Source organism: Balaenoptera musculus, chromosome 3 (genome assembly GCF_009873245.2).
Source record: "Balaenoptera musculus isolate JJ_BM4_2016_0621 chromosome 3, mBalMus1.pri.v3, whole genome shotgun sequence".
NCBI lineage: Eukaryota > Metazoa > Chordata > Mammalia > Artiodactyla > Balaenopteridae > Balaenoptera > Balaenoptera musculus.
In genome coordinates this window covers 159,217,559-159,233,710 of record NC_045787.1, presented here as the reverse complement: position 1 = coordinate 159,233,710, position 16,152 = coordinate 159,217,559, and the positions used below count along the sequence as shown (strand labels likewise).

The following is a 16,152-nucleotide window of genomic DNA, read 5'->3' as shown; positions in this document are numbered from 1 at the left end:
GCAAGCGGGGGCCACTCTTCATCGCGGTGCACGGGCCTCTCACTATCGCGGCCTCTCTTGTCGCGGAGCACAGACTCCAGACGCGCAGGCTCAGTAATTGTGGCTCACAGGCCTAGTTGCTCCGCAGCATATGGGATCCTCCCAGACCAGGGCTCGAACCCGTGTCCCCTGCATTGGCAGGCAGATTCTCAACCACTGCGCTACCAGGGAAGCCCTGTAATACACACTTTTATACCCAGCTCTTTTATTCTGTCAACCGGCAGCAAGGGGGCCCTGGTTCCTATTTTCCCAATATGGAAACTGAGGCCCAAGGAGGTGATGACTTCAGAGATGACTCCCTGGGCTTTCTAGAAACACAGAAGATCACCAGTAACCTCAAATTGGTGAAGACCAAATTACAGCAGTTTCTCAACCACGTCACCATGGACACTTGGGGCTGGATCATTCTCTGTGGTGAGGGCCGCCCTGTGCACCATTGGGCGTTGAGCAGCATCCCTGGCCTCCACCCGCAAGATGCCAGGAACACTATTCCCCTGAGTTCTGACAACCCAAGATGTCTCCATGTATCACTGAATGTCCCCAGGGGTCAACATGGCCCAGGTTGAGAACTCCTGGCTCATGCTGGGAGCTGGCAGCAGCTGTGTGGCGCTCGAGTGAGCCCTGGGCCTGAAACCAGAGGTGGCAGCACCTGGTCCCCATTCAGGCTTTACCCGTATGGCCTCAGGGACATGGCTTCATTGTGGCATGCCTCCCCTTTTCATCCACAGAATGGGAATATCATCTTTCTGAGCCTGCATAAATAGGAAAGGCAGATTACCGAAAAGGAAGAAAATGCTGGTGTGTCTCATTAATGGCTTGGCTCTTAAAAATTTGGCGTAATTGTTTACTTAAAAAGAGCATACCTTGGGACTTCCCTGGTGGTGCAGTGGTTAGGATGCCGTGCTTCCACTGCAGAGGGCAAGGGTTCTATCCCTGTTGGGGAACTAAGATCCCGCATGCCGTGCAACGCGGCCAGAAAAACTGGGGCAGTGGGAGGACATGCCTCCAGCTACGATTCAGCCTTATAATGAGCCAGACTGTGGGCCCCCCAAGAGCAGCTCCATCTCCTGGCTGCCCCCCAACAACGCCAGCACCCAGCAGGTCCTCAATGGTCACTGGCCGACTGACTGAAAGATCGGTGCTCTATGTCTGCGACAGTCTTTCTTAAGCTTTAGACTGTTTCAGAAAGTCCAAGATTTTAGCTTTGTCAGTACTGTTCACATCAAACCAAGTTTTGCCTTCGGAAACTCGGCTTGACCAGGGAATTGCTGGAGCCCCCTCTTCTTGTCGGGTGGCAGAAACACTCACGCAGATTCTCCTTTCTCGGCCAAAACCACCCAGGATTTCACGGAGCAGTTCCAGGTACTGTTGCCCAAGAATGCCCAGCCCTGCAGGGAGGTTATCTCTGCACTGCTGGAGAAGATGGACATAGACAAGAGGAGCTACCAGATCGGCAAGACCAAGGTCAGTGTTTGCACCCCTCAGGGTGGCTGCAAACTGTCCCCCACCTTCTGCCACACACAGGGTCCTCCCACCGCCCAAGCCACTCACTGAAAAATAAGGGGCTCTGCTGAGGAAGTGCGTTTTTTGGGGCCCAGCACGTTATTTCTTCCTGGAAGGCAGAGGGGCAGACCTAAGGTGTGGGGCTCAGGCATCAGAGCATCACACCATAGAACAGGATGTTCAGGAACTTTGTAATGTCTGGCAGCTCCCCAACAGGGCTCTACCAGATGTGACAAGTCCCCTCACAGCGCCCCAACGAGTTAATCATATAGAGTTACCATGTGGCCCGGCAATTCCGCTCCTAGGTATCAACCCAAAAGAACTAAAAATAGATGTGCAAACAAATCCTTGTACATGTATGTTCATAGTGGCACTAGTCACTTGCCAAAAGGTAGAAATAATTCATGTATCCATCAACAGATGATAGAGAAACAAAACGTGGGTCATTCCCTTAGTGGAGTATTATTCAGCCCTGATACACGCTTACGTGGATGAACCTTGAAAACATCATGCTGAGTGAAAGAAGTCAGACACAAAAGGCCACAGATTGTGTGATCTCATTAATATGAAATGTCCAGAACATGTAAATCCATAGAGACAGAAAGCAGATTAGTGGTTGCCAGGGGCTAGGGGAGGGGGATTAGGAAATGACTGCTAATGGGCACGGAGTTTCCCTTTGGGGTGATGGAAATGTTTCAGAGCTAGATAGAGGTGATGGCTGCACAATCTTGTGAATGTACTAAATGCCACTGAATTGTTCACTTTAAATGGTTAATTTTATGTTCCGGGAATTCTATCTCAATATTTTTTTTTTTACAAAAAACTCCCCTTGGTCAGGTCAGTCAGCACACCAGCTTGGTCTCACGCACTCCCGGGGTGGGCCGAGCAGACCTGCCGGGTACAGGGGTTCTGGAGGCCATGTTGACCCCTGCTGTGCCCACTCCCTGCTAGGTTTTCCTGAAGGAGACGGAGCGGCAGGCCCTGCAGGAGACACTGCACCGGGAGGTCGTGCGGAAGATCCTGCTCCTGCAGAGCTGGTTCCGGATGGTGCTGGAGCGCAGGCACTTCCTACAGATGAGGCGGGCGGCCGTCACCATCCAGGTCCTGAGGGGGCCCGTGGGGCCGGGGGTGGGGGTGGCCGGGGTCTCGCCCTCCCAGCCCCTGAACGCCCCCTCCACTCTCAGGCCTGCTGGCGGTCCTACCGCGTCCGCCGGGCACTGGAGAGGACGCAGGCAGCGGTGTCCCTCCAGGCCGCGTGGAGGGGCTGCCGGCAGCGGGCAGCCTACCAACTGCAGAGACAGAGCATCATCCGCCTGCAGAGCCTCTGCCGGGGGCACCTGCAGCGCAGGAGGTGAGCGGAATGGGACCAAGCCCCCCGCCCCCCCCAGAACATGCCACTCACCCGAGGGTTGCCTGAGACACCGTCTGGCCAGTGGAGCTGTCTGGACACAGGGAGGCTGAGGAGGGGCTGGCAGGCATCTAGCCGTCTGGGCACACGGGACCCTAGAGAGACGCTCCAGGGCTGGTAGGTGGCACCTACTGGCAAAACCCCAGGTCACCATTGGCGGTACTCAGTCTCTGCCAGGGACCCCCACACCACCACTGCACCTGCCTACCCCAGGCAGGTTGGCAGAGCACCTGGATTCAGAGCTGGAGGGTTCAGGCCACCAGGACCAGCCATCAGGGGCTCCCCTCACCTCCGCTCACACACGAAGCCTGGGAATCCACCAGGCCAGGGACCCCAAAGGAATTCAGATCCCTCCCACAACAGACCTAATAAAGGTCCCCCTGAACCAGCCAGGCAGACGTGGCCATGACAACAAGAGGCCACTCCGTGTCTCCCCCTTCCCTGGCTGAGGAGGCTCTGCCTTTCCAGAAGCATCTCTGAGGGCCAGGGTCTCGCCACATGCCACCTGGCCCCCCACCCGTGCACCTGCAGGTAGAAAAGGGGTCCCCGACGCCCTGGGTGGATTTGTTCCTGAAACCACCACCTTCACTTTCCCCCCACCAGCTTCAGCCAGATGGTGGCAGAGAAGCACAAGGCGGCGGAGAAGGAGAGGGAAGCCCAGCGAGCCGCCCGAGAGGAAACCGCAGAGGCCGGGCCGGGCTGGGCAGCTGGGCAGGAACCCGCGCAGGGCCCAGAACCATCCAAGGACGGCGAGCATTTGGAGCTGGAGCCCGAGGTGTGGCCCAGTGACGGGTCCCCCGTGGACAGCTCCCAACCGGAGAAGGTGCCCCCAGCCCAGAAAAACGCAGCCGAAAGTCACGAGAAAGTGCCCAGCAGCCGGGAGAAGCGCGAGTCGCGCCGGCAAAGGGGGCTGGAGCACGTGAAACTCCAGAACAAGCACATCCAGTCCTGTAAAGAAGAGCACGCCCTCAGAGAACCTTACAGAAGGGCCGTCCCAGAGCCAGAAGAGAACCTCCCAGAAGACAGAAAGGAGGACAGAGAAGATGAAAGCCCTCGGGACGCAAGGACGGACACAGGGATGGCTCCTCCTGAAAAGCAGCCCGAGGAGCCCCCGCAGCCCGCGCCGGGCAGCCCGGTCTCAGCTGAAGCCCAGGGCGGGAGCCCCAGGCCCGGCCACGTGGAACGACCCACCAGCCTGGCCCTGGACAGCAGGGTCGGCGTGCCGGCCCCCGGTGCCACCCCGGAGACTCCCAAGGACAAGAGCAAGCCGGGGGTTGGCCCGAGGGCCCAGGACAGGCCCGAGAGCCCAGGAGGCTCCACCCAGATTCAGCGGTACAGGGACCCGGACGCCGAGCGGCTGGCCAGCGCCGTGGAGCTGTGGCGGGGCAAGAAGCTGATGACAGCTGGCCCCAGCACCATGCTGAGCCAGTCCCTGGACCTCAGCGAGCGGCACCGGGCCGAGGGGGTTGCCCTCACGCCCACGGAGTAAGCCCTGTACCCTCCTTTCTCCAAGGGCTGGGGTGGGCGGGCAGGGTCGGGGGATACATAGCCAAAGCCTGGAGCAGGACCAGGGCAGCACCATGCGTCCCAGAAACGTGTGAGGCTCTGTGCCTGGGAGCCCCAAGGAAGAAGGGCCCAGGGGGCAGGGAAAGGCTCGGGGAAGACGAGGCACTTTCCGGGGACCCTGAAGCCCCTGTCCAAAGGGGCCCAGTTCACACAGAAAGCCTCCAGCCTTGTGGAAGGTGGCCCCTTGGGTTGAGGTCCACCCCCCTCCCCAGCCTGCCTGGACCTCAGTTCCCTCATCAACAGTGGGAGTGATTACACGCACCCAGAGACTGAAAGAGCAGCTCTCGACACACTTGGACCCCAGTTGGCTAAATATCGGTGACTCCAAATCACCAGCCCCTTGTCCCAGAGGGCTGCCTGTCCAAAGGAATACAGAGATGCAGGAAGATGCAGGCCTTTTGCTAGGACAGGCTTTCTCGGCCTTGGCACAGTGGACCCCTGGGGCCGTCTCGATCTCTGTGGTGGGGGCCGTCCTGGGCACCGTGGGGGGCAGAGCAGCATCCCTGGTTTTCGCCCACCAGATGCCAGTAGCACTACCCTCTCCCTCTCAGTCATGACAACCCCAAATGTCTCCTACTCACCCTTGTCAGTAAAAGCCACATTTCTGTGATCTCGCAGGGAGAGGCGCATTTCCTTATCCACGAGCGACGTCTCCAAGCTCCTCTCGTCCCCGTCCCAGACCAAGACTCAGGTAAAGCTTTAGGCGGCAGCTCTCACCCCTGAGGGTCCAAGCGCCACCAGAAGGGAACGGTGGATAGAATGCATGGCAGCACCGGCACCCCCAACTTCCCTCCGGAGAGGCCGCCTGCCTTTGCTTACCCAGCCCCCCTCCCCTACAGCCTTCGGCAGAAACCATGGACGGGGAGCCCAGCACGAAGAAGCTGGCCATCCAGAAGAAGAAGTCGGGTGACGCATCCTTGGGGACAGATGCTGGGCTGTCCCCAGGCTCCGTCGATTCTAAGTAAGTGTGGGGTTTGGGGGGTGGGCTCAGGCCACCAGAGGACACCCAGGGTGTCCAGGTCCTCCAGTCCCAGAGCAGTCTGATCTCCTAAGCTGATCACACTTTTCTCACTTTTTTTTGTTTTTTTTTGGCCACATGGCTTGAAGGATCTTAGTTCCCTGACCAGGATTGAACCTGGGCCCTGGCAGTGAAAGCGCCGAGTCCTAACCACTGAACCACCAGGAAATTCCCATAAGCCGATTGCACCTTATATGAAGCTCTTTTGGGGAGACGTTCGCTTAGCAGTTCCGTGAGGAGAAACCCATGCGGAGCTTGGGTTGTGGCCACATTGGGGTGAAATGATTCCCATTGAAACCTAGAGCCAGTGTGGGTCACCTCCTCTGAGGCCACAGACAGACAGTGTCCATTTGGCTGTTTATGGAATGAGAACCAGCTCCCAGCTCCTCCGTCCCCACATCCGGGAACCCCTCCTTGGTCCTTAGATAGCAAAAACTGGGCCAAGGCTCTGTCCCCAGAAAGCCTCTGCCACAGTGCTCTAGGCGGTTCACAGAGCAGAGGGGTTGGGCCCTGGGTCAGGGGAGCTTTGACCCAAACTCAGGACGGGACCCTGAGGACAGTGAGGAACGGGCTGCAGTGGGAGGAGAGAGCCCCCTGCTTTCAGGAGACCCCACCACCAAAACAAAGTACCACAAACAGGGTGTCTTCAAACAATAGGAGTTTACTCTCTCGTGGTTCTGGAGGCCAGAAGTGTGAAATCAAGGTGTGGGCAGGGCCGCGTCTCCCTCCAAAGGATCTCGGGGAGGATCCTTCCTTGCCTCTTCCAGCTTCTGGGGGCTCCAGGCATTCGTTGGCTTGTGGCTGCATCACCCCCCCCTCCAATCTCAGCCTCTGTCTTCACATGACATTCATCTCTCCCCTGTGTCTTCTCTTTTTCTGTCTCTTATAAAGACACTTGTCATTGGCTTTAGAGCGCATCTGGGTAATCCAGGATGACTCAGAATCTTGAGATCCTTCATTTAGTGTCTTAGTCCATTCGGGCTGCTGTAACAAAACACCACAGACTGACCTGGAGCCTGGAAGTCCAAGATCAAGGTGCCAGCAGATTTGGTATCTGGTTCATAGACACCTTCTTCTTGCTGTGTCCTCACGTGGAGGAAGTGGTGAGGGAGCTCTCTGGTGTCTCTTATAAGGGCATTAATCCCATTCATGATGGCTCCACCCTCGTGACCTAATCAGCTCCCAAAGGCCCCACCTCCTGATAACCATCACACTGAGAGTTAGGCTTCAGCATACAGATATGGGGGGACACAAATATTCAGTCCATGGCATTTAGTCACATCTGCAAAGACCATTTTCCCAGATAAGATCATGCTTATAGGCCCCGAGGGTTAGCACATGGACATATCTTTTGGGTGGAGCCACCATTCACCCCATCACGTACCCAGTATCCATAGTACATGATTTGGTATTTATTCTTTAAGGTTTTTTTCCCCTAACCTTGTGCCTATAAAATAATCTTGAGGGAGGGGATGGGGGTAATTTTTTTTTAATATGAAAATGGGGTCACGCTGTGACATCTGCTCAGCATCTCGCTCTTTTGCCCGACTCCCCTGTCAGTTCACACAGATCAACCGTATTTTTAGTGGCATCCCCTTCCAATGATAACCAAGAAAAGGGCTATTTCTCATTACAGTAAGTGGACCCTTGCTTTGGCCTCACATCTGCCTTCATTTCCTGAGGCTTAAGCGGAATCCCTTACTTTGTCCTACAGATCCACGTTTAAGAGACTTTTCCTGCATAAGAACAAGGATAAGAAATACAACCTGGAGGGCACAGAGGAGACAGAGAACACAGTACCCGGGCAAGTCGTACTGGAAGCCGCCACCATGAAGAAGAATCTAGAAGGTTGGTCTCCCGCAGCCTCAGGGACGGACAGCAGAGCCACTGGGGCCCCTGAGGACCGTCCCCAGATGGGGCCTTGAGTCAGCTGTGGGCCAAGCCCTGGTTGTGGGGCTTTGGGACTGGTCCCCATCCCCAGAGGCGCTCTCTGGCCGCGGACCTCAGTATGTGACAGCACAGGGCCCTGGTTCTCTGCACTCGTGACCATGCCCCAGAGGCCAACCTCAGTCCTCCCCAGGAACCCACTGCCCTTACCAGCCTCTCCTGCCTCCCGTCCCCCTCCCCAGCCCCCTCCAGCCACCAGCACCGCCACGCCACCGGCGAGAAGCACGCCAAGGAGCCAGGAGGCAAAGGGAAGAAGAACCGAAACCTCAAGATTGGCAAAATCACGGTGTCGGAGAAGTGGCGAGAGTCAGTGTTCCGCAAGATCACCAACGCCAACGAGCTCAAGTACCTGGATGAGTTCCTGCTCAACAAGGTGGGCCAGCCAGGGCCCTGGGCCTCCCCAGAAGGCCGTCTCCACCTGGCAGTTTTGCAAACCGTCACACCAAAGCCTTTATCAGGCGGGACTGGAAAGTCCAGGTCCACGGTTCCAACACACAGAAAGTTCTGGAAACCACACGCTTGTTCCTAAGTTTGGCATCAGCTGCTTTTCTGTAAAACCTGGCAGGGGTTCCCGAGAGATCGCTTATAGCCTACATTCATCCTGCTCGGTGGGAATGCTTACATTTTGCTACAAAATGTGTGTCTTACTATGGGGGGCTGCACAGAACGTGTGGAAGCGAGTCACACCTGAATCATCTGATTCTGGGACCCCCGCCCCTGCCGGAATCATCTAGAGCACACGTGCATGTGCACACATGGGTTGGGCGCCCAGCAGAGGCACTCTGTCCTGCAGTTCCTGCCCAGGAAGTTTGAGATCCACTGTTTAAAGACACTTGGTTTGCTGTCTCAGAGCGCCCCTTGGGGACGGTGGCCCACTTTCTCACACATGTGAGAAAAGGGAAGCACTAGCATCCAGAATAATCTTCCAGGCAAGGCACCTGACACACCCGAGTCCTGCCAGGCTGCTCCTAGGTCATGTAACCTTTCTTTGTCCTGCCGCTCAGCTGCAGCTGAGCGCGAACAAATTATTTTATTTAGAACCCACTTTTACAAGATGCATGCAGTTCCAGGCAGTGATCGAGCACTTAGCGTGTGAGACAGAGGTGAAGAAATCACAGCCTGCACTCAGGGTATCCATGGCCCCAGCTGCAGGCAATCCCACAGCAAACAGTGTGGTGTTTGAGAGCTTCAGAGGGAGACAGCAGGCTGACAGGGACAGTTGAGGGGTGGAGGCATGGTGAAATGACCGGGCCATTTGAGGCAGCCCCCGTCCTGGAGCACAGCCGGGCATTGAGCGCCGGGGTGGGGCGGCAGGAAGGGCCCCAGTTAAACCAGTGTTTCTCAACCAGGGGTGAGTCTGCCCCCAGGGGACACCTGGCAACATCGGCAGATGTTTTTGGTCCCCAGGAGCTACCGGCATCTGGTGGGGGAGGCCAGGGGTGCTGCTCAGCCCCCACAGTGAGTGATCCCCGAGACATCAGGGCTGCCAAGAGGGCCGGGATGTTTCCCTGCAAGCCCAGGGGAGCCAGGGAACGACTTGGGACAGGGCAGAGCTATGGCCGCCCAGATGCCCGGCCTGAGGAAACGTGGGATCAGCACATCTCTCCCTTCCTCTCCAGATAAATGACCTGCGTTCCCAGAAGACTCCCATCGAGAGCTTATTCATCGAAGCCACCGAGAAGTTCCGAAGCAACCTCAAGACCATGTATTCCGTCCCTGTACGTGGAGCCCCCAGCCCCAGGGAGGGCCCCCGCGGCAGACCCCATGCCCTCCCCCGGGCACCCCCGTCCGTCTGTCTCACAGAGGGTCACACCCTGCATTGCCGCAGAACGGGAAGATCCATGTCGGCTACAAGGACCTGATGGAGAACTACCAGATCGTCGTGAGCAACCTGGCGGCCGAGCGCGGCGAGAAGGACACCAACCTGGTCCTCAATCTCTTCCAGTCGCTGCTGGACGAGTTCACCCGCGGGCACACCAAGAACGACTTCGAGCCTCCCAAGGTGGGTGCTACCGCTCCGGGCGAGGGAGGGTCCTGGCACCAGGACGTCGCTGGGGTCGGGGTGTCCCCAGGGGACCCCACACAGAGCTGGCCTTTGTGCTCCCTCACAGCAGAGCAAAGCTCAGAAGAAGAAGCGGAAGCAGGAGCGTGCTGTGAGTATGTGTGTTCTCGCGTGCACGCGCACGTGTGTGCGCGTGTCTGTGTGTGCGCATGTGCACGCGGGCGGGCGTGTGTTTTCCTACCCGGCCTTAAGGGATCCCGGTCCTGAGACGCCGCAGGCAGCGTCCCCGCTGTGCGGCCCCGTGGCGACCCCGTTGGGGGTCCACCTTCCCACTCGGCCCCCCGCCCCCACTGCTCCAGGTCCAGCAGCACAACGGGCACGTGTTCGCCAGCTACCAAGTGAGCATCCCCCAGTCGTGCGAGCAGTGCCTCTCCTACATCTGGCTCATGGACAAGGCCCTGCTCTGCAGCGGTGAGTGCCCCTCGCCCACCGATCGACCACCGCGCCCCTGACCCCCCCCAGGCCCCCCGACTCCCACCGCACAACCCCTGACCCCCCACCATGTCCCCAACCCCTCATGGTGCACCCAGGCCTTCACCCCAGCTACAGGGCCGATCCTCCCAGAGCACTGCCCCTCACCACAGGGGCAGTAAGGCCGCACCTCACCCACTCAAACCCCCCGCTGTCATGCTGGGGCAGAGGCCGGTCCTCAACTGACCCCCAGGCCCCCGCCCCAACTCCGCAGTCTCCCCTCTGCACGCCTACCTGGGCAAGTCACCCTGGGCCCTATCTCCGGGTCTTTGTTCATGCTGCTCTCGCTGCCTGAAGTGCCGGCCCCTCCCCCATGTGCCAGGCGAGGCCAGTCAGTCCCCACAGGGACCCTGAGAGACAGGTGCAGCCCAGGGTGACCCAGCTGGCTCACAGTCAGGCAGCCGGGAGGTGGCCAAGGCCGGGTGGGAAGCCAGTCAGCCCCCCGGGCCCAGGCTGGGTCAGGCAGGCCTCTCGCACTGCTGTTTTCCTGCCAGGACCAGTCAGGGTTGGCTTTCTTTTCGAGCCTGGGTAACCTCCCCTTGGCCCCTGTGAGGAGCAGCCCGCCACTCCGTGTCCATCGTAAATACCCAGGCAGTTGTCACTGTCCTGAGACATGGGGACAGGCGGCCACGGGACCCATGGGTCCCCGATGCGCTGTCAGTGACTACCCTCTCCCCCTCCCCCACCATGACCTCCTAGTGTGCAAGATGACCTGCCACAAGAAGTGTGTGCACAAGATTCAGACCTACTGCTCTTACACAAGTGGGAAGAAGGTGAGCCCGCTGGGGCCGGGAACTTTCCAGAACACCTGGGGGAGGCCGTTCTGAGAGATGTGGAGGAGAGGGTGTGCGAGGTGCCAGGCCAAGGCTGGGTGTCAGGTGGGAGCACGGAGCTGGTGGGAGGGGCTGGCCCCGAAGCAGAGCGCACCCCGGTCCTGTCAGAGCCCCCAGAGGGCCCCCCAAAGCTGGGGCCAGGCTTGTGTGTGCACCCCCAGGCCTTGGCCCTGCTCTTCCCTCCTCCAGGTGGAAGGAAACCCCTACCCTGCACGAGGGAGGCGGGGTCCTACGGGCTGGCACAAGCCAGGATCAGCTGGGCGGAGGGGACTGTGGCACTTCACACAGGGACCCCCTGCCAGCAGCCATCCGGGGACCTCCACAGCCCGGCGCCTCTGGCAGCCGTGCAAGAGAGGACGAGGAGCAAGGGGGGACAGCGGCCACAGAGGAAGCCAGGCTGGCGGGGGGTGACAGGGAGGACAACCAGCCCAGGCCCAACCCTCACCCCCATCCCCATCGTCGCAGATCGAGCCAGGCACTGAGCCGGGCCACTTTGGCGTGTGCGTGGACAGCCTGACCAGCGACAAGGTCTCAGTGCCCATCGTGCTGGAGAAGCTTCTGGAACACGTGGAGATGCACGGCTTGTACACTGAGGGCCTCTACCGCAAGTCGGGTGCCGCCAACCGCACGAGGGAGCTCCGGCAGGCACTGCAGACAGGTGGGTGCTGCGGACGGGTAGGTGTCAAGGGCAGGAGGGCGCCGCGTGGGGCTCCAGGCTCAGCCCTCCTGCCTTCCCCGAGCTCACCGGCCGCCGCGCCCTCCCCGCAGACCCCACGGCGGTCAAACTGGAGAACTTTCCCATCCACGCCATCACCGGGGTGCTCAAGCAGTGGCTGCGGGAGCTGCCCGAGCCCCTCATGACCTTCGCCCAGTACGGCGACTTCCTCCGCGCCGTCGGTGAGTCCCACCGTGGCGAGAGCCGGCAGGTGGTCGAGGTCGGGGGTCAGAGCCTCGAGCATGTGCTGTGGCCGGTCAGGGAGGAGGGACCCCGTTGCCCCCAGCTGAGAAACCGGGCCCCAGACAGTCCGAGGCTACCCGGCGCCCTGGGGCCTGTCGGGTGAGGGCCGCAGGGAGCTGACCCCCGGGACCCTCCTAGAGCTGCCAGAGAAGCAGGAGCAGCTGGCCGCCATCTACGCCGTCCTGGAGCACCTGCCAGAAGCCAACCACAACTCCTTGGAGAGGCTCATCTTCCACCTGGTCAAGCAAGTGCCTGCCCTCCTGTTGCCCCGCCCTCTGGGGGGTGGGGTCCCAGCAAGAGCCACGCCACGGTGTTCCCCGGGCTGGCGTTCTCTGGTGGCTCCACACCAGGATGTGAGCCCATACTGGGGGGTCCAGGAGGGGGGCCCCCGGCTTCTTTGTGGCGCCTCTCCACCCTGCAGGGGCGAGCGTTTCTCACCTGCCAGCTGCGGCAGCATCTTCCCAGCACCTTCCCGGGATCTGGACTCTGGGCTTGGGGCTCCCTGTGGCCACCCCCTAACTGCCGCTTGCTGCACAGGGTAGCCCTGCTTGAGGACGTGAACCGAATGTCACCCAGCGCACTGGCCATCATCTTTGCGCCCTGCCTCCTGCGCTGCCCCGACAACTCGGACCCGCTGACCAGCATGAAGGATGTCCTCAAAATCACCACGTGAGTACCAGGACCGGCTGGCCCCCACCCCCCAACATGCGCTCAGGGCAGCCGAGCCAGGGATCCCACAACTAAAGACGAGAGCCCTCTCCAGAATCCTAGGACTGGCCTGGCCTCAGTAGTGTGTAAGTGTGCCTGCAGAGGAAAGTCTAGAAGAACACAGCCCAATCACAACGGCCCCGGGAGGTGTCCTGAGCACTGGGGTCCTGGGTAAACTTCGTTTGGTCTCTCCACCCTTCTTTCTTTGCTAACGAACACACGTGACTTTTGTACTAAAACCGAACTTCTAACAAAGTCTGCGTGTGTGCTGGCTGCTGTGAGCGGCGAGCAGGGCTCTCCTGACAGACGAGGGACAAGAAGCAGCCTGGCCTCATGGTGGCATCGTAGGGCTCACACGTGCCCAGACCCGGGTGGAGACCTGGCAGCGTCTCCTCAAGCAGCAAGAGCATCACTTCTGAGTTCTCTTGAGGGTGAAAAACCAAAAAAGGGGAGAAACCCCTCATCCTCTGTCCAGGGTGAGGGGCAGATGGTGAAGCCCCACATTCCCAGCCTCTGGGAGCAGTGAGAGCCTGCAGCAAACAGAAGCGGTTTTCTCGAGGTTCCTTCTTCCCCGCAAACGATCTTCGAAAGTTCTCAGAAAGTGCTTCAAAAAAAAAAAAAAAGTTCTCAGAAAGCGCCTCAAGGGACTTCCCTGGTGGTCCAGCGGTTAGGACTCAGTGCTCCCAATGCAGGGGGCCCAGGTTCGATCCCTGGTCCGGGAACTAGATCCCACGTGCATGCCACAACTAAGATCCCACGCAGCCAAATAAATAAATAAATAAATATTTTTTTTAAAAACACACACACGAAAAAAAGAAAGTGCCTCAAAAGAACTCAGAAAGGGACTTCCCTGGTGGTCCAGTGGTTAAGACTCCACGCGTCCACTGCAGGGGGCATGGGTTCGATCCCTGGTTGGGAAATGAAGATCCCACATTCCTCGCAGCACAGCCAAAATATAAAAATTAATTAAGAGGGAAAAAAAAACTCAGAAGGAGGTCAGCAGACATCCATCACTAAAAGGACATTGTTTAGACTTCGAGTTGTAAAAATAACCTGGGGACTTCCCTGGTGGCGCAGTGGTTAAGAATCCGCCTGCCAATGCAGGGGACACAGGTTCGAGCCCTGGTCTGGGAAGATCCCACATGCCACGGAGCAGCTGGGCCCGTGCGCCACAACTACTGAGCCTGCGCGTCTGGAGCCCGCAAGCCACAGCTACTGAAGCTCACGCACCACAACAAAGAGTAGCCCCCGCTCGCCGCAACTAGAGAAAGCCCGCGCGCAGCAGTGAAGACCCAACGCAGCCAAAGATAAATAATAAATAAAATAAATAAATTTTAAAAAAATAATAAGAAGAACCTGTCACCCAAGGTGGTTTCAGGAGGCAAAACGCAGGAAGGCCCGAGGGCTACGCCTGACAGTGCACACCCCACACCCCGGGCCACACTCAAGAGATCAATGAACAGCTGCTGGTAGGCAGAGTGGAGGAGAGTCCAGTGTGGCCCTGACGCTACCTGGGCAGCGGTATGCTGTTGACGGATTTGCTTCCAGCATGTTCCTTGCGTTTTTTTTTTTTTCTTATGTGGTCATGACAGTGGGAAACCTGAGTCATGACTGCTTCTCCATCCAGGCTGAGTCTGTCCGGTCCCACCACACCCTCCCTGCCTCGGTACTGACCACTGAGGCTGGCCCTGACCACTGAGCAGATGTGCCTTGGGTCACAGCGCAGTTCTAGAGCCCTTGGGGCAGCTGCCTGCAGCCCCTGGGACAAATCACCCAACCTCCATGGTACTGTACTTCCTCCTTCAGACGAGGAGGCTTATTAAGACAAGGATTCAGGCTCAGAGAGGTGGGGTGAGCTACACGAGGTCACACAGTGAGTGAACTGGGGCCACGATGGGAGCCACAGCCATGTCCGTGGCCCTGCCTGGTCTCTGGGTCTCTGTCTCAGCCACCATGCCCCAGTCTCGGGCCAGCATCTCCCTAGATGCAGGCCCCCATGTTGACCATACCCCCCGAGGCGGTAGCTGAGTCGCCTTCTCCACAGGTGCGTGGAGATGCTGATCAAAGAACAGATGAGGAAGTACAAAGTGAAGATGGAGGAGATCACCCAGCTGGAGGCCGCCGAGAGCATCGCCTTCCGGAGGCTCTCTCTCCTGCGACAAAACGCTGTGAGCAACGCAGGGCGGGGCTTCGGTGGGGGCGGGGCCTTGTGGGAGTGGGGACCGGTGGGCGGGGTTTGGACATTGGGCGGGGTCTCACTTATCCGTCCAGCACACTCTCCCAGCACACCCTGGGCCACTGACAGCCTGACCTGAGGTCTCGTGGCAGCATGTTTAGGGGCTGATTCCTCACCTCGGCCAAAAGACCACCATCCTAGCTCAGCCTCAAGGCCAGCTGCCGCTCTCAGCAGTGGGGGTCCTGTCACCTACTTGGTGGTGGTCCTGGTCATCCTCCAGCCATGTCCCTGGCTGCCCTGGGCCCCCCCACAGGGAAACGTTGCCACAGCAGAAGTGGCCTCACAGTGGGGGGGTAGAGGGATAAGAGGCCAGTCCCAGGCTCCTGTGGGAGGGTCCTGTCCTTGTCCCGACAGTCAGACGTGGCCTTATGCCCATGACTAGCGCCTGTGCCCTGGTCATGGCCCTGTGTGGTCACCCACTCTTCATCTCTCCCCCAGCCCTGGCCTCTCAAACTGGGGTTTTCGTCTCCTTATGAGGGGGTCCTGGTATGTACACGTATGGTGGGTCCTCCTCGCATGTCTCCCAGTGCGGTGCATGCTGGGGTTCCTCTCAACCCCTAGGGTCCTCGTAGGATAGAGCGAGCGTGTCCTAACCTTCTGGAAGTGCATGCTGGGGGAAACCCATTGCCTGTGCTGAAGATGACTAATGAGCCACGTGCCGGCCACTCGGTCCCTGCATGATCCCCGGAGAAGCCTCTCTAAGCCTAGCCATCCATGTCAGAACTAACCTCCCCCGGAGCTGCTCGCACCACCCTCTCTCCATCCACAAGCACTGACCCCCACCCACCCAGAGGGGCTGGCCAGACCTGCCGCTTCTCTTTGCAGATCAAGAACCCCAAGGCCCGGATGAGCAGCAGCGGTGGCCTGGAGGAGCTGGGGGTGCTGCCAGAGGAGGAAGTGGCCGGCGGTGAAGAGGATCGCGAGAAAGAGATCCTAATTGAGCGGATCCAGTCCATCAAGGAGGAGAAGCAAGTGTCTCTCCAAACCCTTGCCACACTCGGCCGCCCTGTCCAGCCCCCATCCACTGGCCCCCCCCACTATAGGGGATCTGGCTGTTAGGAAGCTGATGGGCTAGGCTCAGTCCCGTGGTCCAGTGCCCACCTCACGGGGTGCTGCTGTCCTAAAACACAGCCTAAGCTCATTAAACCCCCTGCTTGACCACAGGGAATCACGGTGGCCCATAGGGAGAGAAGGGAAACAGAGGGGTGATGCCTGAACTTTGTCTTAAAGTTGGCCTTAGCTAGGGCGATCCACCAGTTTGTTGTCCGGTCAAGATGGAAGTATGAAGGGAGATGCTGTTTAAAAATTATGCCAGGAGAACAGGTGTAATCCAGGCCCCCTGGGCATCCTAGCCTTAGGAGTAGGGTAGGGCACTCCAGGCAGAGGGAACAACATGTGCAAAG

General features: G+C 58.8%; 1 protein-coding gene across 13 annotated transcripts in view; it reads left to right on the top strand.

The window, feature by feature from the left end:
* Nucleotides 1-16,152, top strand: part of MYO9B (myosin IXB) — an 88,517-nt gene that overhangs the window by 71,066 nt on the left and 1,299 nt on the right. For 11 of the 13 annotated variants that reach the window (XM_036846434.1, XM_036846430.1, XM_036846425.1 and 8 more), the window contains 20 exons: nt 1,381-1,503; nt 2,494-2,643; nt 2,727-2,893; nt 3,554-4,435; nt 5,135-5,207; nt 5,356-5,477; nt 7,249-7,382; nt 7,664-7,854; nt 9,101-9,199; nt 9,310-9,483; nt 9,593-9,634; nt 9,843-9,954; nt 10,714-10,787; nt 11,313-11,505; nt 11,616-11,744; nt 11,944-12,049; nt 12,343-12,474; nt 14,558-14,681; nt 15,188-15,235; nt 15,575-15,717. In XM_036846434.1, coding sequence (XP_036702329.1) covers nt 1,381-1,503; nt 2,494-2,643; nt 2,727-2,893; nt 3,554-4,435; nt 5,135-5,207; nt 5,356-5,477; nt 7,249-7,382; nt 7,664-7,854; nt 9,101-9,199; nt 9,310-9,483; nt 9,593-9,634; nt 9,843-9,954; nt 10,714-10,787; nt 11,313-11,505; nt 11,616-11,744; nt 11,944-12,049; nt 12,343-12,474; nt 14,558-14,681; nt 15,188-15,235; nt 15,575-15,717 — 3,218 coding nt within the window. The remainder of the gene's footprint in view (nt 1-1,380; nt 1,504-2,493; nt 2,644-2,726; nt 2,894-3,553; nt 4,436-5,134; nt 5,208-5,355; nt 5,478-7,248; nt 7,383-7,663; nt 7,855-9,100; nt 9,200-9,309; nt 9,484-9,592; nt 9,635-9,842; nt 9,955-10,713; nt 10,788-11,312; nt 11,506-11,615; nt 11,745-11,943; nt 12,050-12,342; nt 12,475-14,557; nt 14,682-15,187; nt 15,236-15,574; nt 15,718-16,152) is intronic. The other 2 variants (XM_036846427.1, XM_036846428.1) reach the window with 2 other exon arrangements.